This window comes from Schistocerca nitens, chromosome 1 (assembly GCF_023898315.1).
Source record: "Schistocerca nitens isolate TAMUIC-IGC-003100 chromosome 1, iqSchNite1.1, whole genome shotgun sequence".
In the NCBI taxonomy this organism is placed as follows: Eukaryota; Metazoa; Arthropoda; class Insecta; order Orthoptera; family Acrididae; genus Schistocerca; species Schistocerca nitens.
Genome location: NC_064614.1, coordinates 29,639,844 through 29,667,483, shown reverse-complemented (window position 1 = coordinate 29,667,483; position 27,640 = coordinate 29,639,844). Strand labels below are relative to the sequence as shown.

Below are 27,640 nucleotides of genomic sequence, written 5' to 3'. Positions count from 1 at the left end.
ATAATGTAGTACCTACCTTAAAATGTCTATAATATATTACCAATGGTCACTACCTAAATACAATTCTAAAACAATATACTGTTTTCCAGGATAAACAGGGACACAGGACCAGGTCTGGTTTTAAATTTGAGACAAAAATATCTAGTTAAATAAATCAAGACTACGCCTGGATTCAGAAATGTGCCTGTATCAGTGAAAAAAATCAAACAGACTATTATCTAGCATTAGTTAAAAATATTTTTTTGCATATCTATATAATTGTTTTAAAAACATACAGCTTTTGAACAACCAATATATATATACTTCATATACAAATTAGATACACTCATTAATAGTAATAATAATGATCATCATAATATTATAATACAGTAATGCAAATAAGGACTACATACACATTTTTTGGCATTGATGATGCATATTTATCAATTAATTAAGTTGATCGGTTCAAATTTTTGTCTTCTTGCACTTAAAAATGCTGCTTCACTGAGGTGATCCTGTCGTTAATTGTAGGTAGAGAAAAGTAATTTTAATTTGCTGACTGAATATTCACAGTTAGCAATTGGCACTGAAACAGTAAGGAGTATTTGAATTATGACACACTGGTTTGGAGGATCATCATTTCTATATGAGATTATAAAGCTAAGAAGTTCTAATGGAGTTTTATGTTCAATGTCTTCTCGACTGTGGAGTAACACCTTGCAGTCACATGTTTTAACATAGAGTTCTGTTCTGTTAAAATATATTTTATGAAATTTGAAAACAAACAGGTTTGACATTTCTCATGTTTAATTAGTTTTTAATTACCTTTTTTATAGGCTATTAATTATATAAATGACGTGACATGCAGATTTTCAGTGACTCAGTAATATCTAAACAATGAGTGTGCATATATTTCCTTTCTTTTACATCAGTAACATCTTTTTAATTCTTATTACATTTGTAGCTTGGCATTATGGTGTAACTGGAGTTAGCTTATAAGTATCAAGAGTTCCTGTAAGAGCTGAGCAGTAAAGGAAAAAGGCATGCAGCCTGGGACACTGGTCTGACAGCTGCAGATAATGAGTTTAGACACAGCTTTCTCAACAGCTAAGGTCCTGTTTTGGCAGTGCTGGGCTGGTGCCACCTCCTGCCTACACAGATGCCGGGAAGCACCTAGCCATCTCCCCATAGCACAGAGAACGGTCAGGAGAACATTTCAGTCCTCATAAGTTTCCCCCCCCCCCCCATGAACCACGGACCTTGCCGTTGGTGGGGAGGCTTGCGTGCCTCAGCGATACAGATAGCCGTACCGTAGGTACAACCACAATGGAGGGGTATCTGTTGAGAGGCCAGACAAACGTGTGGTTCCTGAAGAGGGGCAGCAGCCTTTTCAGTAGTTGCAAGGGCAACAGTCTGGATGATTGACTGATCTGGCCTTGTAACAATAACCAAAATGGCCTTGCTGTGCTGGTACTGCGAACGGCTGAAAGCAAGGGGAAACTACGGCCGTAATTTTTCCCGAGGGCATGCAGCTTTACTGTATGGTTAATGATGATGGCGTCCTCTTGGGTAAAATATTCCGGAGGCAAAATAGTCCCCCATTCGGATCTCCGGGCGGGGACTACTCAAGAGGACGTCGTTATCAGGAGAAAGAAAACTGGCATTCTACAGATCGGAGCGTGGAATGTCAGATCCCTTAATCGGGCAGGTAGGTTAGAAAATTTAAAAAGGGAAATAGGTTAAAGTTAGATATAGTGGGAATTAGTGAAGTTCAGTGGCAGGAGGAACAAGACTTCTGGTCAGGTGACTACAGGGTTATCAACACAAAGTCAAATAGGGGTAATGCAGGAGTAGGTTTAATAATGAATAGGAAAATAGGAGTGCGGGTAAGCTACTACAAACAGCATAGTGAACGCATTATTGTGGCCAAGATAGACACAAAGCCCGCACCTACTACAGTAGTACAAGTTTATATGCCAACTAGCTCTGCAGATGACGAAGAAATGTATGAGGAAATAAAAGAAATTATTCAGATAGTGAAGGGAGACGAAAATTTAATAGTCATGGGTGACTGGAATTCGAGTGTAGGAAAAGGGAGAGAAGGAAACGTAGTAGGTGAATATGGATTGGGGCTAAGAAATGAAAGAGGAAGCCGCCTGGTAGAATTTTGCATAGAGCACAACCTAATCATAGCTAACACTTGGTTTAAGAATCATGATAGAAGGTTGTATACATGGAAGAACCCTGGAGATACTAAAAGGTATCAGACAGATTATAAAATGGTAAGACAGAGATTTAGGAACCAGGTTTTAAATTGTAAGACATTTCCAGGGGCAGATGTGGACTCTGACCACAATCTATTGGTTATGACCTGTAGATTAAAACTGAAGAAACTGCAAAAAGGTGGGAATTTAAGGAGATGGGACCTGGATAAACTAAAAGAACCAGAGGTTGTACGGAGTTTCAGGGAGAGCATAAGGGAACAATTGACAGGAATGGGGGAAAGAAATACAGTAGAAGAGGAATTGGTAGCTTTGAGGGATGAAGTAGTGAAGGCAGCAGAGGATCAAATAGGTAAAAAGACGAGGGATAGTAGAAATCCTTGGGTAACAGAAGAAATATTGAATTTATTTGATGAAAGGAGAAAATATAAAAATGCAGTAAATGAAGCACGCAAAAAGGAATACAAACGTCTCAAAAATGAGATCGACAGGAAGTGTAAAATGGCTAAGCAGGGATGGCTAGAGGACAAATGTAAGGATGTAGACGCTTATCTCACTAGGGGTAAGATAGATACTGCCTACAGGAAAATTAAAGAGACGTTTGGAGATAAGAGAACCACTTGTATGAACATCAAGAGCTCAGATGGAAACCCAGTTCTAAGCAAAGAAAGGAAAGCAGAAAGGTGGAAGGAGTATATAGTGGGTCTATACAAGGGCGATGTACTTGAGGACAATATTATGGAAATGGAAGAGGATGTAGATGAAGATGAAATGGGAGATACGATACTGCGTGAAGAGTTTGACAGAGCACTGAAAGACCTGAGTCGAAACAAGGCCCCCGGAGTAGACAACATTCCATTGGAACTACTGACGGCCTTGGGAGAGCCAATCCTGACAAAACTCTACCATCTGGTGAGCAAGATGTATGCAACAGGTGAAATACCCTCAGACTTCAAGAAGAATATAATAATTCCAATCCCAAAGAAAGCAGGTGTTGACAGATGTGAAAATTACCGGACAATCAGTTTAATAAGCCACAGCTGCAAAATACTAACACGAATTCTTTACAGACGAATGGAAAAACTAGTAGAAGCCGGCCTCGGGGAAGATCAGTTTGGATTCCGTACAAATACTGGAACGCGTGAGGCAATACTGACCTTACGACTTATCTTAGAAGCTAGATTAAGGAAAGGCAAACCTACGTTTCTAGCATTTGTAGACTTAGAGAAAGCTTTTGACAATGTTGACTGGAATACTCTCTTCCAAATTCTAAAGGTGGCAGGGGTAAAATAAAGGGAGCGAAAGGCTATTTACAATTTGTACAGAAACCAGATGGCAGTTATAAGAGTCGAGGGACATGAAAGGGAAGCAGCGGTTGGGAAGGGAGTAAGACAGGGTTGTAGCCTCTCCCCAATGTTATTCAATCTGTATATTGAGCAAGCAGTAAAGGAAACAAAAGAATAATTCGGAGTAGGTATTAAAATCCATGGAGAAGAAATAAAAACTTTGAGGTTCGCCGATGACATTGTAATTCTGTCAGAGACAGCAAAGGACTTGGAAGAGCAGTTGAACGGAATGGATGGTGTCTTGAAGGGAGGATATAAGATGAACATCAACAAAAGCAAAACTAGGATAATGGAATGTAGTCAAATTAAGTCGGGTGATATTGAGGGAATTAGATTAGGAAATGAGACACTTAAAGTAGTAAAGGAGTTTTGCTATTTTGGGAGCAAAATAACTGATGATGGTCGAAGTAGAGAGGATATAAAATGTAGACTGGCAATGGCAAAGGAAGCGTTTCTGAAGAAGAGAAATTTGTTAACATCGAGTATAGATTTAAGTGTCAGGAAGTCATTTCTGAAAGTATTTGTATGGAGTGTAGCCATGTATGGAAGTGAAACATGGACGGTAAATAGTTTGGACAAGAAGAGAATAGAAGCTTTCAAAATGTGGTGCTACAGAAGAATGCTGAAGATTAGATGGGTAGATCACATAACTAATGAGGAAGTATTGAATAGGATTGGGGAGAAGAGAAGTTTGTGGCACAACTTGACCAGAAGAAGGGATCGGTTGGTAGGACATGTTCTGAGGCATCAAGGGATCACCAATTTAGTATTGGAGGGCATCGTGGAGGGTAAATATCGTAGGGGGAGACCAAGAGATGAATACACTAAGCAGATTCAGAAGGATGTAGGTTGCAGTAGGTACTGGGAGATGAAGAAGCTTGCACAGGATAGAGTAGCATGGAGAGCTGCATCAAACCAGTCTCAGGACTGAAGACCACAACAACAACAACAAGTTTGTTTTGTTTATTATCTTAATGTAATCCAGCCAAATTAACATGAAGACCCAATTCATTACTGCAAAACCGTTTGTACCTTGATCTGATGATAAATGAGGATTAGCAGCTACAAGAGAACTCACAATGTTTTAGAAGATTTTAATACAATATTTTTTGAAATACCTTTCAAGTAATTTTGCTCCGTAACTAACAATTGGCTTTAGAGCTTGCAAAACAGAAAATGTGCTATTATGTTTCGTTTTACAGCCTCCTCTGTGTTAGAGAAGGGCTCTGATCTCTGTGCGCAGGGTAGGCAACTGGGTCGCAGATTAGAATCTTCAAAATACAGACACAGGACGCAAAAATACCACCCACCACCCATTGCTGAATTGTTTTTCTGTTCTTAGCTCCAAGCCTTTGTATAGAAATACTGTAGGATTCAGAGAGCACAATTCCTATTGGTGAAGATGACTTGACATCAATCCCCCACTAGTGTTAATAAGACTAAAACTAAACTTCGATTGCATAAGACCAGAAATCATTTCAGTAGGCCTACGAAGTCCTGTAATAACAAGAAAGGAAATACCAGAAAATACATGGAACATACTTATCGTGCAAACAAGATATCTACCAATACAAGTAAGAAGAAAAAAGAAGATATTTTCATACTTTCAGACAGTCATGGAAAGGGCTTAGCCGACATTTTGTGTAACATGCAAACTATATTCAAGGTTAGTGGAATAACAAAACTGGGTGCCCCTTTGCGCGAAGTTTTAAAAAACTGTGAATATTCTTTGAAGCCGGGAAGCAACTGTTAATAATAGGAGGTGCTAATGATGTTTATAGGAACGAGGGCAAACTCGCCACAAGAGCTCTAAGAAGTACATTACAGAAAATTACAGATGTTAACTTCTTCATTGCCAGTATCCCACAAATAGAACAATCCTGTGTCAACAAAGAAATCACAGTTACTAATAGGAAATTTGAGAAAATCTGCCGAAGCCTCCCAAATGCCACATATGTGGACGTACCATCTACAGAGAGAAGTCATTTTACAAGGCATGGGCTTCACAGAAATAAACTTGGAAAATCATTCATTAGTCGAGAAATCCTTAATGCAGTGAAGGCAGTTAAGGACAAGAATAGCACAACCATACCACTTCCACCACCAAACACAGCAACTGAAAATTTCCAACGAGAAAATTAAACTGAATCACTGACAACAGGTCTAGCACTAGAATCTCCACTTTCCTCAAAAACAGCTGAGATAAATGATTCAACTAGGACAGGAGTTTCCAAAGAAGCTTCAGCAGAAGCAGCTACATACTACGCAACTGCATCATTAACAAGGAAAAAAACGCCTGATGTGCCAGCAGCCAACGACCTTTCATCAGTATTGGCCCCTCCTCAGTTTTCAACAGTGAAAGACTTTTCACCAGCTTCACCATTATCATCAGTAACAGAAGCAAACAGAAGAAGCACAAGAACCAGGAAACTTACAACTATGCAGGATTTTTGGTACCCGGCCTCAGTTACAAGACTAACATCAGGCAGATACCTTCAGATACACCAACTTCCAAGTCTAACTGGCAACAGACTCACCTCCACTGTCATCAACAGAAGAATAACCATGCCACCAGCTCATCTAAAGAATTTTTTAGCATCAGGTCTAAAGGGAAGGGCGCCACCAAGATAAGTGAAAACAAATGCCTAACAGTGTTTCACCAAAACATTCAAGCCATAAAGAACAAAGCACAACAGCTAGCAGTAGAATTGGAAAATTTTGATAGCCAAATTTTGTGTACCACTGAACATTGGTGCAAAGGGAAGGAAATTTAACACATTGCATTAGCCTCATATGACCTTGCATGTTACTATAGCAGAATTTCAATGAATGGTGGAGGTTCATGCATCTATGTAAAAAAAGGTATGTCATTTAAAGTTAGATATGATCTTTTAGATCTAGGTGAGGACAAACATTTTGAACTTTCCGCTGTTGAAATAATAGGACCTGGCATAGCAAAAAAATTAGTCATATTTTGTGTGTACTGCTCTCCCAGTGGAGACATTGATATATTCTTCTCAAAACTGAATCAAAGCTTAGACAAGGTTTCTGGACCAAAAGCAAATGAAATTATCTGTGGTGACTTAAACATTAATATGATGAAGCCTGATAAGGCTAGCAACATATATGTGAATATTCTAAGCTGTTATGGAATATCCTCCATTGTTAATTGTCCAACTAGAATAACGAAAGAATCTTCCTCATCTATAGATCATGTAGCTACAGATATTGATAGTAAAAAATGTCATATTGTTGTCCAAAACCTGGGCCTATCAGACCACCTCTGCCAGATTTTAAACACTAACATTCATGTAGAAACTCCTCCTAAACTGTGTACATACAAAAGAATGTTTTCCAAATCAGCCCTGTATGAGTTTAAATCCCAGCTATAATATGAAGATTGGAGGGAAGTCTATGCAGAAACCAATGCAAATCAGAAATTTATCAAGTTCATGTCAATTTTTAAACTCAGATTTGAAGAGATGTTTCCCAAAACTCTTTATCAAATTAAAACTACAAAGAGAAATCAGTGGGTGACTACAGGTATCAAAAAATCCTCAGAAACTCTTAGATATCTCAACTCCATAAAAAATAATCAATCTAACCCAGAAGTTCTGCAATTCTACAAAAAGTACACGAAAATATACAGAAAGGTGTTGCTAGCTGCAAAAAAAACTTACAAACAACAAAATATGACTTGAAGCTGAAAACAAGAGCAAAGCAGCCTGTAACATTGTCAAACAGGAAACATTTAACTCTGCTAAAAAGGACCTCAATTCACATATTAAAAACAAAGATGTACCAGTAGGTAACCCTAAAAAATTAGCTGATTTTTTTAAACTCATATTTCGGTAGTATTGCAAAAAAATTACAGCAGAAATTTCCAGATACGTATGATTTACCTACTCAGAACCAGCCAACAAACTCAATGGTGCTCTTGCCAACTACAGAAAGGGAAGTGGCACTAGTAGTACACCAACTAAAAAATAAAACTTCAGCAGGACTTGATGAAATCCCAGTCTGCGTAGTTAAAGAATGTATAGACTCCATAAAGGGCCCATTAACAGAAATAATTAATTAATCTTTCGAATCTGGATACTTTCCAGAGTACCTAAAACAAGCAAAAGTTATACCTATCCTTAAAAACGGAGATGTGGAAAATGTAGAGAACTGCAGGCCGATTTCTATACTGTCTATCATTTCTAAAATAATAGAAATACTAGTCAAAAAGAGACTGCTAAATTACCTGAATAAATATAACCTTCTTTTCAATGACCAATTTGGTTTTAGGCCCAGAAAAGGCACACAATCTGCTATAGCACAGTTCACTAAAGTAATTTTAGAAGCACTGGACAAAGGTGAAAATGTAAGTGGTATCTTTTTAGACTTGTCCAAGGCCTTTGATACAGTTGACCACAAAATCTTACTTCATAAATTGGGGCAAATAGGAATAAGAGGTGTGACAAAGAAGTGGTTCAAATCATATTTGGAAAACAGAGTTCAACGAGTTGAGATATCACAAGTTTCAAACAATTCCCCTATAAAACACCTGTCTGACCCAGAAAATGTGAATATAGGTGTCCCACAGGGAAGTGTATTAGGCCCAATATTGTTTCTTATATACGTTAACGACTTACTACAAAGTATCAGACATGGAGAAAAAATACTTTTTGCTGATGACAGCAACATAGTAATAACAGGTGAAAATCCAACACAACTGTCAGAAAGAGCAAACGAGGCTCTCAATGATGTCCACAACTGGTCATTAAAAAATAAAGTAACCCTAAATGAAAAGAAAACTAACTATATTACCTTCCAATTGAACAAAAAACACATTGCCACTAGAATAAAAGTTAATAATAATGAATTAGAATGTGTAACAAGTACCAAATTCTTAGGGATGAATGTAGACAGCCAATTGAAATGGACAAACCATGTCAACATTTTGGCAAAGAAATTATCCACAGCATGCTATGCTCTTAGAATCCTTGCACCGGTATGCAATAGTACCTGTCTTAAAATAACATATTACGGATATCTACACTCAGTCCTCAGCTATGGGATCATGTTTTGGGGAACAAGTGCCAGTAACATACAAACTGTGTTCAAAGTACAAAAAAGAGCCATAAGGATAATAACAAACAGCAACAGGGCCCACTGTCTAGAATTATTTAGAAAGCTAGGCGTTCTAACTGTTTCTTGTGAGTATATCTTTCAGAACATAATGTTCATTAAGAAAAATCTCATAATGTACAACACAAACAGCCTAATACATGACCATGAAACAAGAGCTTGTCACCACCTCCATCTAGATAGAAAGAACAAGGCAAAGATGCAAAAAAGTATATTTTATAATGGGATAAAACTGTATAACAAATTACCACAGGAAATTAAAGAAATAAATGAGCCCCTCACTTTCAGACAAAACCTTAAAACCTTCTTAGTAAGTAAAAGTTGTGATACGGCAAAAGAATATTTAACATAGATGTAGATTATTAGCAACATATGACATTATCACCAAAACATTATGTAATTATAAATGTGTGTATGACTAGTTATAAAAACTACACAAAATATGAGAAACATGTTTCATTGTAAATGTAAATGTGTGCTCATGTGTTGTAAACTGACGACATCCATACAATATTTATTGTTCCACAGATGAATAAATAAATAAATAAATAAAGACACTCTTTCTTTTTGTTGGAAGGAGCCTCCCTTAGTTCTCAAACCTGTGACTGGGTAAGACAAGTGAAAAGATCAAAATACAGTGAGGATATGAGGTCTTGTAATTTCCTCCAGGAGACATACGTTTCGATCTATACTCTGACACAAGACAGGTTGGAACATTCTGTTGCCAAACTCATCAGATCAAACTGTCATCTAGTAATTGACCCTATGCAACTGCAGGAAAACTTCTGCCTTGGCGTGCAGTCATGAATAACTTCCGCTTGGTACAGTGCAGTTGCACGGTGACCTTCTGCCCTAGTATTCAGCTGAACAGACAAATCTCTATTTAACCTCCTGCTTTGTCAGATTAAAATCTGTCATTAACTGTAGGATTTGATGGAGTTCTGGTTCAGATCTTGAAGGTATAGAGGACCTAGCATTTTTCAATCCTAGTACGAGAGCTTTACTCTAAGTGTGGGTTCCATACAAGCATCACTCAGGATCACTTATTTCAGTGAATTTAGTCCTTTTGACTTTATTCATACTGATAGAATATTTATTGACATTTTGGTTTGGTTGTTTGAATGTTTAAAGACAGTTTCTGCATTGGTATGGACATACACCATCGTAAATTTGAACATGATTTTTGGCACTTATTTCAGCATAGGACAGGATTCATTGCATTTTCACCACCAACCACCAGATGTGTGTGTACAAGCAGACCCGTATGCAGCACACGAGCAGTGCCATCACACCAGCAGAAATGGTCACAAAGATATAGCACACATGTTAAGCTCAGCTCCGGCAGTTTAGGGAAACTCAGTGTCAACTTCCTGTTCAGGTCTGGTCATGATTCAGCTAATCTTTAGACTTGGATGTCAATTTTAATTTTATAATGCACATTCATTGTTGATGAGGATGAGCACATTCTTTCATGAATGAGCAGTTAGGAAATTGTTAGCTCACTCCAGTCCTTCTCCCTCATTTTATAAGCATTCGACAGTCAATTAAGTTCATTTTTTAATAATTCTGGCTTATGTTCATCATCCAATCAGCAGTGTTGCTGAAACATGTCCAAGTGCCCACCCCCTGTTTTTTCTGTTGAAAATGAATGAAATTTGTTGAAGACATACCTTTTCTTCAAGTAGCCATTACCAGTCAGCATTTACATCTCTATACAAATCTTAAGGCTAAGAGAGCTGATGATTTAATTTCAAGCATTTATTTTGGTCAGATGCATAATTTTTCAGTAAGCTGGTAGAGAGAGGTTACTCACACGTCAAGATTCCCAACCTTGGGTTAAATGTCATAGGGCTAAATTGTTTCTTGCGATATCCAATATTCATCGTGAAATTTTGTCAGGCATTTACTATAAGGTGTGGTATTTGACATACATGCACACAATTAAAAAAAAAAACCTCCTTGTGTCTCACAAATTTACCTAAATTTTTACAACTCTTTTCTAGAGTGTTGTCATCGTTAACCTTGTTTAATAAATTTTCAACATCCAGTAAAAATCCAAATTTGGAATTAAGCTCATTTAGTCATGTAAACTGTGTCTTTATATCTTGCTGCAGACCATAAAGAAAGCTTTTCACAGTGTGAGAAATTTCACTTTCTATAGAAAGGCCAACATTACCAGCCAACTCTCTGAGAATTTTTCTTCATCTGCTAGTATGGATTGTTATACCAATATCCCACTTTTCAAAGAGATATTTAGCCTTTTCTATTGCCTCGTCACAGATCTCATCTCGAATTTCTGCAAGTTCAGTCGCTAATGATTCAAGACCATGGAACGCTTCTCTAATTCATTTTAGAATCTTGTAATTTGAGCTGCACATGATCAGTTCTCCTCAAGATTTCAGCCAGAAATGGACTACAATTATGAAATTAAAATTCAGTATATCTTGCAATAAAATTGTGGATTCACTTCTGGTCTCACTTGTGGTAGATGTGTCCTCACTATTTTTTCAAATAGCTCTACTAACTCCCATCAATAATAAAGCAAACTGTTTGTGCACTGGCGCTCCATCATGTTTCAGCTTTTGTTCTTTGGGGCCTGCAGTGCCTCTGGCTATTATTCATAAATAATCATCATGTTTCAGTTTTCTTTAAAGCATCTTTAATAATTCCCAGCATACTGTTGAATGCCAGAAAAAAATGTATATTTTTAAATATTCCAAAACATGTTACAATAATTGAATTTTGCTTAGCTGCAGTAGGTACTAAATGTAATGAGTGGTTATCACAATTTACAAATAATGCTTGATTATTTTTTCTGTAATTCTTTGCTGAATGAAAGATATGTGACATGATGTTACAGCAACATTATCATGATCTACATTTCTTAATGAAATCTGATTGAAATTAAAACTTTCTAAAACCGTATTTTCAACCAAAGATGCATCTTTAGCAAGTATTTCAATGAATCTCCAGAAAAGAATCTTTGATAGAAACATTTCTGTTGGTAAAATCAATACCTACATAAGGTAAAGACTTGCAACATTTGTTCTTGACAAGTGATATCAGGAGCTGAATCAAAGAAAATTTCATAATATTTATTTCTTTTGATGTCACTTATTGGTTGATTTTGAACAGTGGATTTCAAAAGATGAACAAATTTATTTTGAATTTGTGGTGACAGGTATGAGATTGTTACTGGAGTTTCAATGGCTTTTTTAAGATGTTTTTCTAGTAATAGATAAAACTGAGATACAAGTTCAAGTAAGAACAATAAGTTTATAACATATGTACCATTTTAAAGAGTTACATCTTCAACATGACCACGTAGAGGAAGATCTTGTACACTCAGATACTTCATACATGCTAATATTAATTGCAGTATATTTTACCACCTTATTTTTCAGATTGTATATTTGTTTCTAATGATACAATGATTCCTGCTTTATTAATTAATCTTCTATCTGTTACTTTCCAAGTCGTAAAATGTTTTTGATGATTTGGACATCTTTCAAGGCTAATAAATTTTTATTTTTTGCTCCATTTATTAAAGCCAGATGTAGTTACAAAAGATGATTATGGAGCAGAACTTGAGCAATACACAATAAGCAACAAAAGCATTATGCTGCATTATTATTGGTGAATATAATAACCAAGATCAGTTAATTTCAATTCCTTCTTCATTACCAACCTGTCGAGAAAATGTTGCTACCACATTTGGACTACATTCGTTGTGAAATATGCAAGATCAATGAATAATCATTTCTGTGTGAAGTAGGTTCAATATTATTGGGAGATTATTACTGAATTCTATATAAGCAACATCTTTGAACTCCAGAATATGTGGAATATCCAGAAAATGTGGAATTACAGTGAGTGTTTTTGTTGCATTTCCTGTACTTTTTATTAGCTAAGAAATGAATTTGGAACTTCTGATGTACTTGGGCCCCATATTCATCATCTTTAATGTATTGTATTTGTTGTTATTTGTTATCGCATAAAAATTTAGCAGTAGTTGGAGTACAACCTGAACCTGATTCTGATTTTATTTGTTTATCCTTTGGCTGCTTTATTTTTATTTTTTTACTAAACATGACTTTGTTGTTATTCTAGATTTCTTAGCTTTTTTCCCTTGCTCCAGTTTTCTTTTTCATTTCTTGTCTAAATAAAACAACCAACACAACTACAAATAAAATATGAAAAGGAGAACTTATTTTATTGTGAGCTGCAAACAATACAGTAAACAAATTTGAATATTGTCAATCTCTTCAATTATTTTCTTTAAGACTGAATGTCACACACAAAAAGAGGCAATATACAGAGAGCATGCGAATGCTGCATTTTTTACTATGAGTGCCTCTAGCATAATGAGTGGAAAAGTTTATGAATAAGAGGCAGAGAGAGCAGCTGCCAATAGTGCATGTCTTGAACTGGCGTCCAATACTACAAGCCTAATTTATGTTGGCTTGCAGAGTGTAAAATGGAACTCATCATAACTCAGAATACCACAATTAACTTTTGTATAAGTACCGGCAAACCTCGAATTCTTTGGAGAACTGAATGTCCACGTATGTAACAACTACAAATGTCTCAGTTAATGTGTTAAATAATTGACATTAATCACATAAGTGAGAATAAGTTTAGAAAAGGTCAGATTATGTTTCAGGTTTGTTGGAAGTTGGTAAGTGCTGTCATAATGAACTACTGGATAAATACATTCTCAGTAATTTGCACTTCATTGGAAGCAAAAGGCATTTATTACACATCTTAATGTTTATGATGTCATTTCTCCTGAATTGTGTGTCTTACAATGATATTGTCTTGTGGACATATTCAGTGGTGTATATGGATGCTGTCTGCAAAGTGAGAGACAAACAGAGTTGGTAGTAAAGAAGTATTAAATTAAAAAATCATGCATGATTTGAAGTTTTAGTATGTGCCATTTTTAGCAGTTTTTCACGCATCTAAATACATATGACATATCTCCTGCATTGTGTGTCCTAAAGCGATATAATTTATCATATAAATTCACTGGCATAGGTGGATGGCATCTGCATCTGAGCTCAATTCACTTCAATTCAATTTATTAGCGTCCTTGTAGTACATCATCAAAATGACATAGGACTTGTCAATAAACATTACAATTTAAAATACATGTACATGAAAATTTATAATTGAATTTACTTGTCACTTAGACATTACAATTTTAATAGAACTATAAGAACATTAACATAAAAAATATACAAGTAGGTTAACAACGTACATTAACACTGTTTCACACTTTCATAGAAACAGCAAGTATTTAAATGTGAGCAATTACACATATTTATTATGTCAGGGAAATATTAACTGCGCTTTTATTGTCAATGATTCATAAACTCTTCAATACTGTAAAAACTATTGCTCAATAACATCTTTTTTAATTCTCTTTTAAATATGTGCAGTTTTGGTATTATTTTTAGTTCTTTGGGAAGAGCGCTGTAGAGGATTTTGGGTTGGTATAGTACACTTTTGTGATACATATCTGTTTTATGAATTTCTCTGTGGAAATCATTCCTATTCCTTGTTTCATAGTTGTGAAATTCTCTGTTTAATGCAGAAAATTCCTCGTGTTCTTTTAAGAAACATATGCTTTCGTATATGTATGGGGTGGTACTGTCGTTATTTTTAATTCTTTGAAAGCATGCCTACAAGAGTCTCTATATCCTATACCTTTTATTATTCTGACTGCCTTCTTTTGTAGTCTAAATGAATGTTTTGTTAGACTGTTGTTCCCCCAAAACTGTACACCGTATCTTAATAAACTGTGCATGAATGACAAATAAACACATAACACTGTTTTAATATTACATGAGCTTTTAAGCATTCTAAGTATATAAAATGTTTGACTTAATTTTTTGTTAAATGATATTACATGCTTTTCCCATCTTAAGTGTTCATCAAACCACACTCCCAAGAATTTTGTGTATGATGCTTGTTCAATCTTACACTTACCCAGTTCTACTGTAAGGTTAGTTTTTATTTTATTTGTAATATGTCTGAAGTTGATCCACATTGTTTTTTTGGCATTCACAATGAGTCTGTTTTCATTAAACCATCTGTCTGCTTCATCTGTTGCTAATGTGACTTTTTCCTATAAGTCAGCTTCACTATTTGCTTTAACAAACAAACTTGTATCGTCAGCAAACAGTACTGCCTCTGCTTCAGATAGTTGACTTGGTACGTCATTGATAAATATTAAAAACAGTAATGGCCCTAATACAGATCCCTGGGGTACTCCGTACAAAACTCTCTCGAATCTTGATGAATATGTCCTATCTGCATGGCTTATCTCCACTTTCTGATACCTGTCCGACAGATATGATTCAAATCATTTGTGGGCAACTCCACGTATCCCATAGGCATATAACTTCCTAAGCAGTAACTTACGGTCAATGACATCAAAGGCCTTCGATAAGTCTATAAACAATCCAAAATTTAATTCCTTTCTATTTATGGAATTTAGAACAAGTTGCAAAAAATTGAAGATAGCTGTTTCAGTTGATTTATTTTTACGGAAACCATTTTGCGCATTAACCAATATTCTATTCTTAACAAGAAATTTGTATAGTCTATGATACATTATCCTTTCTATTATTTTTGAGAAACCTGATAACATTGATAAAGGCCTAAAGTTACTAACATCATATTTATCACCGTTCTTGTAAAGTGGCTTTATAGTTGACATTTTAAGTTTTGATGGAAACACCCCTGTCTTAAAAGATTCATTTATAATTTCAGTGAGATGTGAGACTATGGTTCTTGCACTTTGCTTAATGACTTTGTCAGGAATCCCATCACACCCACATGACATTTTATTTTTTAACTTATTTATAGCATTTAGTACCTCTGATTCAGTAACTGGATAAAGGAACATTGTCATGTCATTCATGGGGATTTTTTGCTTGCTATTGGAATTGCATAGAGTAGACAGCAAACAAGTAATTAGTTAAAACATCATGCCTGATGCTAAAGTAAGTCTGACTGCATGAACAGCGAACATGCAGAGAGAAATAACATTTTTCGTTTCATCATTTTATGGGGGTCGTCAGTAAGAAAAAATTTTCTGTGCCAACAGCCGTACAGGCATAATAGCAATTACAACAGCAATGGAGGCAATGGCATCAGTCGCAAGGCGGCGACGACGAGCGTAATAATGGTCGAAATAACGGCTGTCATCAAGGGGGAAACAATAACCAGAGACAACAGGAAATCGAAATTGTCGAGGTACGACTGGCGAATCCGAGACCACAGGACAGAGAACCGGAGTCATCCCGACAATGACGGGTGACTCGCGTGGAACAGAATTCTAAAACAAACACGCAGAAACTCGGCACAAAGTGCATACACATGCTGGACTATGGGGATGTGATTCAAGATTTGCTTAAAGAAAACGAACAAAATAACACGAATGATCTAAATCGAGTAGCGATTAGAAAAGTAGCCTTGCAAGGAATCATAGATGGTGGAAGCCAGCTTTCGGCTATTTCAGAGGCAGCCTTCAAAGGGTGCAAGGATGATCAAACATGGCCTACCTTTAAAATCAAAAAGATTAAAATATCAGGGACAATCGTGGGAAAATGCATGGAAGTATCGCAACAGATACAACTGAAATTTAGCTGTCAGGGCCACCAGTTCGAAGGCAACTTCATTGTGGTCCCAAAGTTAGCGATCGAAAATTATAATAGGCATGGACTTTTTGTACGAGAACCAGGCCGTAATTGATATATGTAGTGGCACAGTCACCTTCCAGAAGGGCAAGATAAGGCAGGTTAGATTTGAAGAGCGGGCTATTCCGGCGCAACTCCCTACTAACTGTTTGCAACTACATATTGTAGAGCAAGGAGGCGGACATGGTGTGGGAGAAGAACACGAACGACGCATTCTAAGGTGGCAAGAAGAGGCAGTTCATGTAAAGGAAGAACTAGCACAGGTGATAGACGGCAAGGTCAAGGCATGCGGGAGCATAGCGATAAAGGAACGAGAAGATCTGGGGAACATTCTAAAGGACAACTTGAAAGTTTTTTGGCCGAAACCAGGGGCTATACGAAACCTCCAGTACGAGTTACAAGTGAAGGAACATCAAAAGTTTAGAGTTACTCCATACCCCATTCCATTGGTGATGAAACAAAAGGTCACTCGTGACCTGCAAACTATGTTAGACAACGATGTAATCGAGCACGCTACATCGTCATACTCGAGCCCCATACTTATAGTGACAAAAAGGGATGGTTCGATTCGGTTGGTTCTGGATTCATGCCAGATCAATATGATCATAGAATCCAAAACCGATAAGCCAGAAAAATTAGAAGAATTATTACAGAAATTTTATGGCGTCATCATATTCTCTTCGATCAAACTGCGTAGTAGTTTTTGGCAGCTCGAACTAAAACCTTCCTGTCGGCAATACAATATGTTCCTGGCCTTCAGACATCCTACCAATACAAAAGACTGCCGTTCGGGTTGAATGTATCCTCAGCTGCATTCATCAGAAGCCTAGATACGATCCTGAATGACACCCTAAAGGATTGGATCATAACTTATGTGGATGACATCATTATCGCCGAAGCCTCGTGGGAGAAACATAATGAAGTACTGGAGAACCTGTTGAGCACTTTCAAAGCATATGGTGTCACGGTAAATTTAGGAAAATCATGCTTTGGAAGGTCACAGGAAAAGTTTTTAGGCCACATAATCTCGGACAAAGGGATCTATCCTGAGCCGGAGAAATTAGAGGCAATTGAACAGTTTGCCACCCCCCACCACCGGACAGCAATTAAGGGGCTTTCTAGGTTTATGCAATTTCTACAAAAAATTCATAAACCTAGACTGTCTGGCTACCCCTCGTCTCTGTGCTCTTACGGGAAAGAAAACACCTTGGGTGTGGGAAGAGACAGCTGAGACTGAGTTCCAAAAGCTAAAGGCTGCGGTAGTAGAAGCTCCCATACTATCGCATCCGGACCTCAGCAGAGATTTCTGTATAGCCACAGACTCAGCGAAAACATGATTGGGTGTAGTAGTGTTCCAGGAGTTCGAGTCTGAGAGGGGCATTGAAAGACAGGCATTCGGTTTCGGCAGCAGAACCCCGTCAAAATGTGAAAGGAACTACTCGGTAACAGAACTAGAGGCATTGGAAGTTGTGTGGGCGTTTGAGAAGTTCAGGTATTTCCTGTTAGGGAGAAAAACTCGCTGACCATAAAGCGCTACAATTCCTGCTAACAGCCAAATTAAACCACAGGAGATTAGGAAGATGGGTACTTTATCTGCAACAATATAAATTCTTGATCATACACATCTCAGGCTCGACTAATATTATCGCTGATGCACTGTCCAGATCCCCTATTGGATTAACCACCGCTGCACAGGACGATCTCGAGGAAAGTAATTTTAGCATCTTCTACATGAGAAAGGTTGCGTTCGAGAATTTCGTAATGGTCTCAATGCAAGATATTGCAAGAGAACAGGATAAGGACCCAGTATTGCGAAAGATTAAGGAACAATGGAGAGATAAAGAACAGATCAGAATTCGGCAATTTTACATCGTAAGAAAAAACATCCTTTTCTACTGTAGGGAAATCGAGGATGCACCTTGGGTTTTGTGCATCCCCGAAGAGACGATCAATAAAATAATATGGTACATACACCTGAGCTATGCACATTTCGGCCCCAGGAAGTGCTATCTAAAACTAAACATGCTGTGCCATTTTAGGAATATGGAGAGGCGCATCAGGAAGGTGGTCTCTCTCTGCAAGTTGTGTCAAAAGGCCAAGCACAACAACCAGAATTTCCAAGCTCCTTTGTATCCAATAATCCCACAAAGATTGAAACAGTTAGGAGCTGCGGATCTTCTCAGTCCATGGTTATTGCTATGTGCTCGTTGTGCTCGAGCTTACGTCAAAATATGTAACGTGCACCCTGTTACGTAAAAGGCAACAGCAGCGACGGTATCAAAGGCAATCTGCAGGGACTTCTTGTCGCAAGTAGGTAAAGTTGAGAACATAATTACCGACAATGGGCTGCAATTCAGGGTGAAGATATGGGTTAAAACATTGGAACAACATGGTATAAAGCCAATTTTCATTTCAGCCTTCCACCCATCTTCGACTCTGTCCGAGTGCGTGATTAAGGATTTAGGAAACATTTGCCGAGTGTACTGCGCTAAGCAGCATGCCAACTGGGAGGTTTTCTTATCTGATTTTCAACAGGTTATGAATGAGCTGCCTCACGAGACAACGAAGTTTCCACAGATTACGGTATTAAGAAACAGACACCTGACAGACCGAATCACGGAACTAGTTGATTTACCTCCTTGAGAGCAGATGCAGCACAGAGCTGTAGTAAGCATGGCATTGGAAAATATAAAGACGGCAGCAGATAAACGCAAAAGGTTCGCAGGCAGAGGGGCGAAGGTCAGGCACTTTGAGGTCGGACAGAAAGTCCAACTGAAATCACACCAACTGTCATGCAAGCAAAAGGGGCTCTGCCAGAATTTTTTTTCTGTTTATGGTGGACCATTCAGAGTAGGAAGGGTGGCCCACTCCAACTCACAAGAGTTGGAGTACATTAAGAGTAAACGATCATTAGGGTTACGTCATAAAATGCAAATGAAACATTTTACTGGTTAGATATGGTAATTTGTTTGTCTTTGTTCAAATGGTTCAAATGGCTCTGAGTACTATGGGACTCAACTGCTGTGGTCATTAGTCCCCTAGAACTTAGAACTACTTAAACCTAACTAACCTAAGGACATCACACACATCCATGCCCGAGGCAGGATTCGAACCTGCGACCGTAGCAGTCGCACGGTTCCGGACTGCGCGCCTAGAACCGCGAGACCACCGCGGCCGGCGTTTGTCTTTGTGTTTCTTGTGTTGCATTAGTAATAAGTTCTGAAATGACTAGGAATCAGGTATATCATGTTTTTTGTGGAGCCTTATTTTTGTGTCTTGTCTTCGATACAAGAGATCAGCAGATTGTTCAACGATAAATTTGTAACAGGGCATCTTACGTAAAAGTTTGTTCCGCAACGGAAAAGGACGTTCCGACAAAGAAAATGGAGGAAAAATGATATGGAAGATATTTGAGCGCCTAAGCGTGCACAGAATCAGTTTATGAGGATGCTGAGTGGTTGAAAGCAGCCTACTGAGCCAAGCAGAGGAGGATACTTTAACAGAACGTAAAATCATTTATTTCTGTAATTTATTTACATGTAATATTTTATGTAAATACTGTCTTTCACTTCGAGTTTAACAACTCAAAGGGAGGAAGTGGATCTTTGGAACACGAGGTTCGGGGGCTTTTATCTCTAGTGTCGGTTGGGTGAGGTTGTGACACAGATGTGGTGGAAGACATTGTTTCATTTTGTATTGGTGTAGAAGTGTTAAATGTGAGAAAATTTATTAAATATGTGATGTGCATAAACTAAAATAACTCTTTTTCTCTAAAAAACAAAATACCACATTACCTTACAAACCAGATAGTCTCACCCTAACATAAAGGAAACCGCGTGAACCTCTCAGTGGAATCACTCCTAGACTTAACGAGGCCAAGATAGACTATGAAGACTATAATGCAGCCATCATCGTAAGAGCTAAGTTTGTACTTGTTAACAACCTCTAACTAAAAATTTGAACCTCCTGTAGATCCTAAAGTAACCATGTGGACAAAGGAATAGGACAACTTATAGACTGTGGAAATTTAGGAAGGTAGAGGTCTGTTAAACTTGGGGGCTCATCCGGGATATTACAGTTAAATGCGACGAGACTAATTGTGCTGTTTGCAGGACAGTATAAACTTTATAATTCGTAAAACATGAATAACACTGTACACGTTTCCTGGACCAGCAAATGAAAATTGAACAAGGGAAAGTAGTGTGAGAGCCAAACAAAGTACTGACTTTTCAGAAAGGTGGACCTGTGATCGACGTCACGGCGTGAAAAGATAAGTACAATTCTTCTTTGTTTTAAACTTTTCATCAAGACTGTGTCTAAAAACGTGGTGCCATAATGACGCTATCAGAAGAAATTAAAAAGGAAGTGAAAGAAATGTTAGCTTCGAACGTGTGTGGTGTAAGTGATGATCCAGATGACTCACAAACCGAAAGAAAACTGGATCAATAGGACTAGGTAAGGTTACTGTTGGCCAGAATGGGACAAATGCAGTCCGAATTAACAATGGCAAGGATTCAAATAGCGAATTCCTAGAATCAAAATTAAACTTAACTAGTGAATCGCTGGAAGCAAAAATGAAGAGCAACGCTGATTTATTGAAAGGAAAGATCTCAAATTTGAAAATTCAATTAGGAGAAAGTCTGAAGGGTGTGAACTCCAAAATTGAGGCTGTAGAAAATAAGTTTGTAATCTTAGAAAGTAAACTGGCCACAGTTAGCTCAAGTCAAGGGAAAGAGATTGAAAGGTTAACCTCAGCTCAAAGAAGTGTGGAAGAGAGGGTAGACAAATTAAGTCTAGATACAGACTCAAAAATTAATTCCTTAGATGCTGAATTAAATAAAATACAAGAGTCTATAACATGTAACTTAAGTGTCATAGACAAGAGATTTACTGAAATGCAAGATAATTTTGTGTCTAAAAATTTGTGTGTGAATGGTGGAAGTGTGTGGAACAATTTACCTGTAAAAAGTTTTCCTTGCGATAATTTGCACCCTGTAGACTTCTTACAACACTGCTCTGACAATCTTATTCCTGGTATGTCTGATAATCTAATGATTAAATTTGTCAAAAAATTTCTTGAGGGGGAAGCTTTGTCTCGGGTAAACCAACATTTTGATGAATGGAAAATGTTTGATGATTTTAAGAAGAGTTTCTTAAATAAGTTTTGGTCTGAGACTGAACAGGGTAGGATAAAAAGTGAATTTTTAAACAGGCCTAGTTTCAGGGGCAGAAGCCACTCGATGAAAGACTTTTGCAGGGATCAGCTTAGGAAATTGGTGCATCTAGATAAACCCTTTCATGAAATAACACAAATTGATGCTCTTTAAAAGGACTTTAACTGAAAGAATACAGTGGGAATTAGTACGTGGACCTGACGAGTACTTAGACCAGTTTTTAAACTATATAGACAAATTAGACAGGGCAATGGAGAGAAATGTGCAAAAGTTTAGTAATGGAAACCCTTACAGTGGGAGGTGGAATTCTGATTACCATGGGGAGAAATCTAGAACGGACAACAGAGATTTTCAGAATGAACACCAATATGATAGAACAAGAGAGTACAATGGTAATGAGAGAGGGAGAAACTGGGAAAACAATGTTGTAAATAGGAACAACAGATGGGAAGGTAACAAAAGAATGAATACAAATTGGAGGAGTGATAATAGAGGTAGCCATCCGGAAAACTCCGGACCACCTCAACGAGGGTCCTTAGCTTTGGGGAGAATAGATTTAAGCATAATAGGACCACTAACTTTCACACAAAACCAAATAGTGTAAATAACTGTACCATTAACAAACAGATTAAACATAAGGAATATCAAGTGAATTATATAACTTTTGATAAAAAAATTTGGGGTGCTATGTGGCACAGTAGACCACTGAAAAATAAACATAGGAGAGATCAAAGTTCTGATTCAATTCTGGATGAGGGGATGTTAAATGATTTTTACAGCTGGGGAAAAAAGGGAAGAGCAAGCTAATCATGAAGACAGTAATAAATGATAAATGTTTTAGTTTTTTAGTTCAGAATTGGGGGGGGGGGGTGTTGTTCACACAAGAAGGTAATAATGAGTCAGCTGATGATAAACCTAAGTGATAGGAAAAGGAATCAACCACAGAAAGTGACAGAAATAGATGAAATCGGTAGTAAAGTATACCATAGTAGTGATGTGGTTAATATTACTGATGTGAAAAGTATGATAAGTAAACCAGAAGGTGAGTACAATGTTTTTAGTGAAATAAATAATGAAGTGTTGAAACCTGATGATAGCTGTGGTGATGAAGCAAAGGAATATGATAAGAACAGTGAAGTGACAGCTGAAAATCAATTGTTACATGTCTGTCCTGATCAGTTCATGGTTAATCAAAGCGGTGATAACAAAAGTGAAAATATTGTGAAAGAATTAGATTTGCACGAGATTATTGAAAGTAAATGAAACCAATTTTTAGAAATTCTGTGGAACCAGTATAATGAGAGTTTTACTAGCAAAGTGTTTTGGTATCATCTAGGTATAATTAGTAAAACTGTATGCCCAAGCTGGTGAGAGAGTAAGAGAAAATGTCTTAGTGAAAGGTACATAAACAGTAGTGAATTATTTTGTGTGCAGCCAAAGTGTAAACATGATACTAGTAACTTAGAATCTAACACTCAGGTAAACTTAATGAAGACTGAAAGGGAGAAAGTAGATGGAAATTATAAATAAATTGAAAACGATTTATTATATGAAGTTTACGAGGGAAGGCAGAGGAAAAGGAATTAGGCTGGTCATACATTAAAATAAGAGTAAATCAGTGGGAAGGAAATAGTCTTACTGATACAAGAAGCCCCATATGTGCAATGTCAGAAAAATTAGGGATGGTAAGAATTTTGTAGAAATGCCGGTTGTAGGGGTAAAAATCAGAGGAGCCACTGGTAAGCAAAGTAAGGTAGTTAAGAGTAAAGTATTGTTAACATTTGAAATTGAAAATATGGAATTTGAGTAAGGTTGCCTTGTGGTCCCAAGGTTGGAAGAAAATATCATTTTATGCATGGATTGGGTCTTAAAAGTTGGCGTAAGCTTCTCTTGGGAAGAAAAGAGTGTTATAATTATTGAACCTGAGAAAAATAGTATTCTGAAAACAGACACGTTCATCCTTAGCTGTGGTAATTCTTATCACCATATCAAAACTGTCGTAAGTAAGGTAGATAACCAAGTCATACGTGGGAATGTTACTGTGAATAACGGAAATTGGAGAATGTCGACTTTCACTGGTGAATGTCAAAAGATACAAATATGTCGGTGAAAGATCGAATATTTCATTACATTGTTGTACATTCGGATCCTCTCCAGTGTGTGTCGACAATCACAGATATGCTCTGGTGGAGGTCGAAAACAGAAGGGTCGAAAAACAAGTGGCTGGCGCTCTCCCGCAAAATCCTTTGTTCTGCTCGGAGTCAATCAGCTTTGTCAGTCTTATGCAAGCTTTGATAATGCGAGCAACGTTTGCTTAAATTTTTTTCTGATACCCTAATTTATACTAAATGGATACTGCAGTAAATCGTGATCTTTTTCATGAAAAGTTAAATGCATTAATTGCGGGTAAACGAGAAGACATTTGTTTTTATTTTTCTCAAGGTAAGTATTCTAAAATACTTTCTGAAGTGGTTTCTGCTAAAATTAAATGTAACACACCTTTGGATTACAGATGATTAAAACGTTTTGATGTTTTAAACATTAATGATGAAGAGAAGTTAATTGTACCATTAAAAACAGGGAAAATGAACATAGAGTATTATGTTACCAATGAAGAATTGTACAGTATAATGTATGAAATTCACATCAGAATAGGCCACGGAGGAAGAACACATTTGCTTAAAGAGTTGTAAGTTAAATACAAAAATATTACATATGAAGTTGTAATGTTGTATTTAAATTTATGCAGTGTCAAATGAAACACAGTGCACCTAAGAAAGGTATTGTTGAGAAGTCAATGGTTAGTTCTGAATTAAACTCAAGATGTCACGTTGATCTGATAGATCTGCAGTCAAACAGAGATGGCGAATAAAAGTTCATAATGGTGTATCAAGATCATTTAACTAAGTTTGTCCAGCTACGACCTTTGAAAACTAAAAGAGCTGAAGAAGTAGCGCATCAAGTTCTTTCAATATTTTTAACATTTGGTGCACCAGCAATATTGCAATCAGATAATGGCAGAGAATTTAGTAATCAAGTCATATTCGAAATATGTGCTATGTGGAAAGATGTTAAAATAGTTCATGGAAAGCCTCGTCACAGTCAAACACAAGGCTCAGTTGAAAGGACCAATCAGGATATACAGAATATGCTAACTGCATGGATGAACAATAAAGATACAAATAAACAGCTTTGTTTAAGCATGCATTAACCTCCACTTATTTTTTATTTGATGAGCAATATTATGAACAAATTGACGGTGTCTCTATGGGGAGCCCTCTCTCTCCCCTGGTGGCTAATTTGTTTATGGAGGATTTTGAAGAGAAAGGCCTCAACTCATCAGTATTAAAACCGACGGTCTTCTGGAGATACGTGGATGACACTTTCATAGTGTGGCCCCACAGAGAGGATAAACTGATAGAGTTTTTGGAACATCTCAATTCCATTCACGGAAACATCAAGTTCACTATGGAGTGAGAGAACAATGGCTGTTTACCGTTTCTGGATGTGCTGGTTCGCCGGAAAGAAGATGGATCCCTAGGTCATTGCGTATACTGTAAGCCCACACACACAGACCTGTATTTGCAGGCGTCTAGCTGCCACCATCCGTCGCAAATTATGAGTGTTCTGAAAACTTTGGTCCATAGGGCTTATGTAGTGTCTGATGTTGACAGCCTGCAGGATGAGCTTGTACACCTGGAGGCAGTTTTTAGGAGAAACGGCTATTCGCAACAGCAGATTAAGAAAGCCCTGCAAATAAAAGCTGCAGAAAAATCACAGGAAAAGGATGGGTAATGTTTCTTCTAAAATCGCTAGAATCTTGAAGAAACATAAAGTGGATGTGATATTTCGCCCACCAGCTAAGACTGCAGCCCCTTGTTGGGATCCGTTAAGGATGATCTGCTCTTGCGAAAGGCGGGAGTTTATGAAATCCCTTATGAGTGTGGCAAACGTTACATAGGGCAAACCACGCGCACTGTACAGGAACGATGCGTTGAACGCCCAGCGGTACACACGTCTTCTTCAGTCCAGCAAATCAGCAGTTGCCGAACATTGCATTTCTACTGGCCATGCCATGGATTATAATGATGTTAAGATTTTAACTACTGCTTCATCTTTCTGGGACTCAGCTGTTAAGGAAGCTGTAGAAATACAACTAGCCAACAACCTGCTAAACCGTGACGAAGGATTTCATCTTGAGAATGCTTGGAAACCGCTTATTTCACACCTTTGTTCGGAAAGAATTTCTGCATCTTCACTTCTGACAGATGTTACCACTTTTAAAGATTAATTATTTATTTACAAGCACGGTGGATTCGCAGCAGCACTATTTTGTTTGCACTCTGCGCTTATATGTTTATCTTTGCTATATACATCTTATCTATGACTAGCGCAGCAGTGGCGACTTTGATATCTTTGACGCATGCGCTTTCAATCCTCAGCAGCTTTGGTATCACGTGACTCTCCGTATAAATAGGCACGCGCAAACGCTATGAACTCAGTCTCTGACTCGCCTTGAAGATGGCTGGGAGGTTTCTAGCCGAAATATCGCAAGAAGAATTGTAGCTGTCCCGAGTGCACACCCGAAAGATGATGGAACATACAAATAAATGGTCAGGTGGTTTATCCTTTGTTCAATTTGCCAAGAACACTACATACCACGAAGGAATACGCCAAAGTCCTTATGAAGCCATGTTTGGTGTTAAAGCCAAAAGAGGCATAGCATCGTCTTTCTTGCCTGGCGAACAAATTGCAAATATTGAAACAAGAACAACTCGAAGAAATTGCCAATACTTCTGAAACCGAAGAACAGCTTGAAGAAACTGATAAAAAAAATTTGAGCGGTGATCATACCGAAAACCATATTCCAAAGAAAAATATTGAATAGTACCTACAATGTCTTCACATCAAATTCTGTCTGAAAAACACGAGTTGATTTCTACAAAAAGAGCGACCACGAAAGAAAATCTTCTTGGGTTAGATAGAGCAGCAATTAGTCATAGAATTAAGTTGCTTCAATATGACATTTATAGTCACACCCCAGATCACATTTCGACCTTTGTCAGGTCATTATCAATGCTAAAACAAATACAAGAGTATATATTACAATTTGATTTACAAAAGTTATAAGTCCATCCCATCGTTGTCTTTTAAATTTGTCACCTTGTCTTCCTCCCATGAACCATGGACCTTGCCGTTGGTGGGGAGGCTTGCGTGCCTCAGCGATACAGATAGCCATACCGTAGGTACAACCACAACGGAGGGGTATCTGTTGAGAGGCCAGACAAACGTGTGGTTCCTGAAGAGGGGCAGCAGCCTTTTCAGTAGTTGCAAGGGCAACAGTCTGGATTATTGACTGATCTGGCCTTGTAACAATAACCAAAACGGCCTTGCTGTGCTGGTACTGCGAACGGCTGAAAGCAAGGGGAAACTACGGCCGTAATTTTTCCCGAGGGCATGCAGCTTTACTGTATGGTTAATGATGATGGCGTCCTCTTGGGTAAAATATTCCGGAGGTAAAATAGTCCCCCATTCGGATCTCCGGGCGGGGACTACTCAAGAGGACGTCGTTATCAGGAGAAAGAAAACTGGCATTCTACGGATCGGAGCGTGGAATGTCAGGTCCCTTAATCGGGCAGGTAGGTTAGAAAATTTGAAAAGGGAAATGGATAGGTTAAAGTTAGATATAGTGGGAATTAGTGAAGTTCGGTGGCAGGAGGAACAAGACTTCTGGTCAGGTGACTACAGGGTTATCAACACAAAGTCAAATAGGGGTAATGCAGGAGTAGGTTTAATAATGAATAGGAAAATAGGAACGCGGGTAAGCTACTACAAACAGCTTAGTGAACGCATTATTGTGGCCAAGATAGATACGAAGCCCACACCTACTACAGTAGTACAAGTTTATATGCCAACTAGCTCTGCAGATGACGAAGAAATTGAAGAAATGTATGATGAAATAAAAGAAATTATTCAGATAGTGAAGGGAGACGAAAATTTAATAGTCATGGGTGACTGGAATTCGAGTGTAGGAAAAGGGAGAGAAGGAAACGTAGTAGGTGAATATGGATTGGGGCTAA

At 37.6% G+C, this 27,640-nt stretch overlaps 1 protein-coding gene across 1 annotated transcript in view; it reads right to left on the bottom strand.

Annotated features, from left to right (window-relative positions):
• Positions 1 to 438: 438 nt before the first annotated feature.
• The window catches only part of LOC126240717 (zinc finger protein 239-like), a 156,832-nt gene continuing 129,630 nt past the window's right edge, over positions 439 to 27,640 (bottom strand). The window contains exon 7 of the mRNA XM_049947946.1: positions 439 to 565. Within this exon, the coding sequence (XP_049803903.1) occupies positions 501 to 565 (65 nt within the window). The 3' untranslated portion in view covers positions 439 to 500. The remainder of the gene's footprint in view (positions 566 to 27,640) is intronic.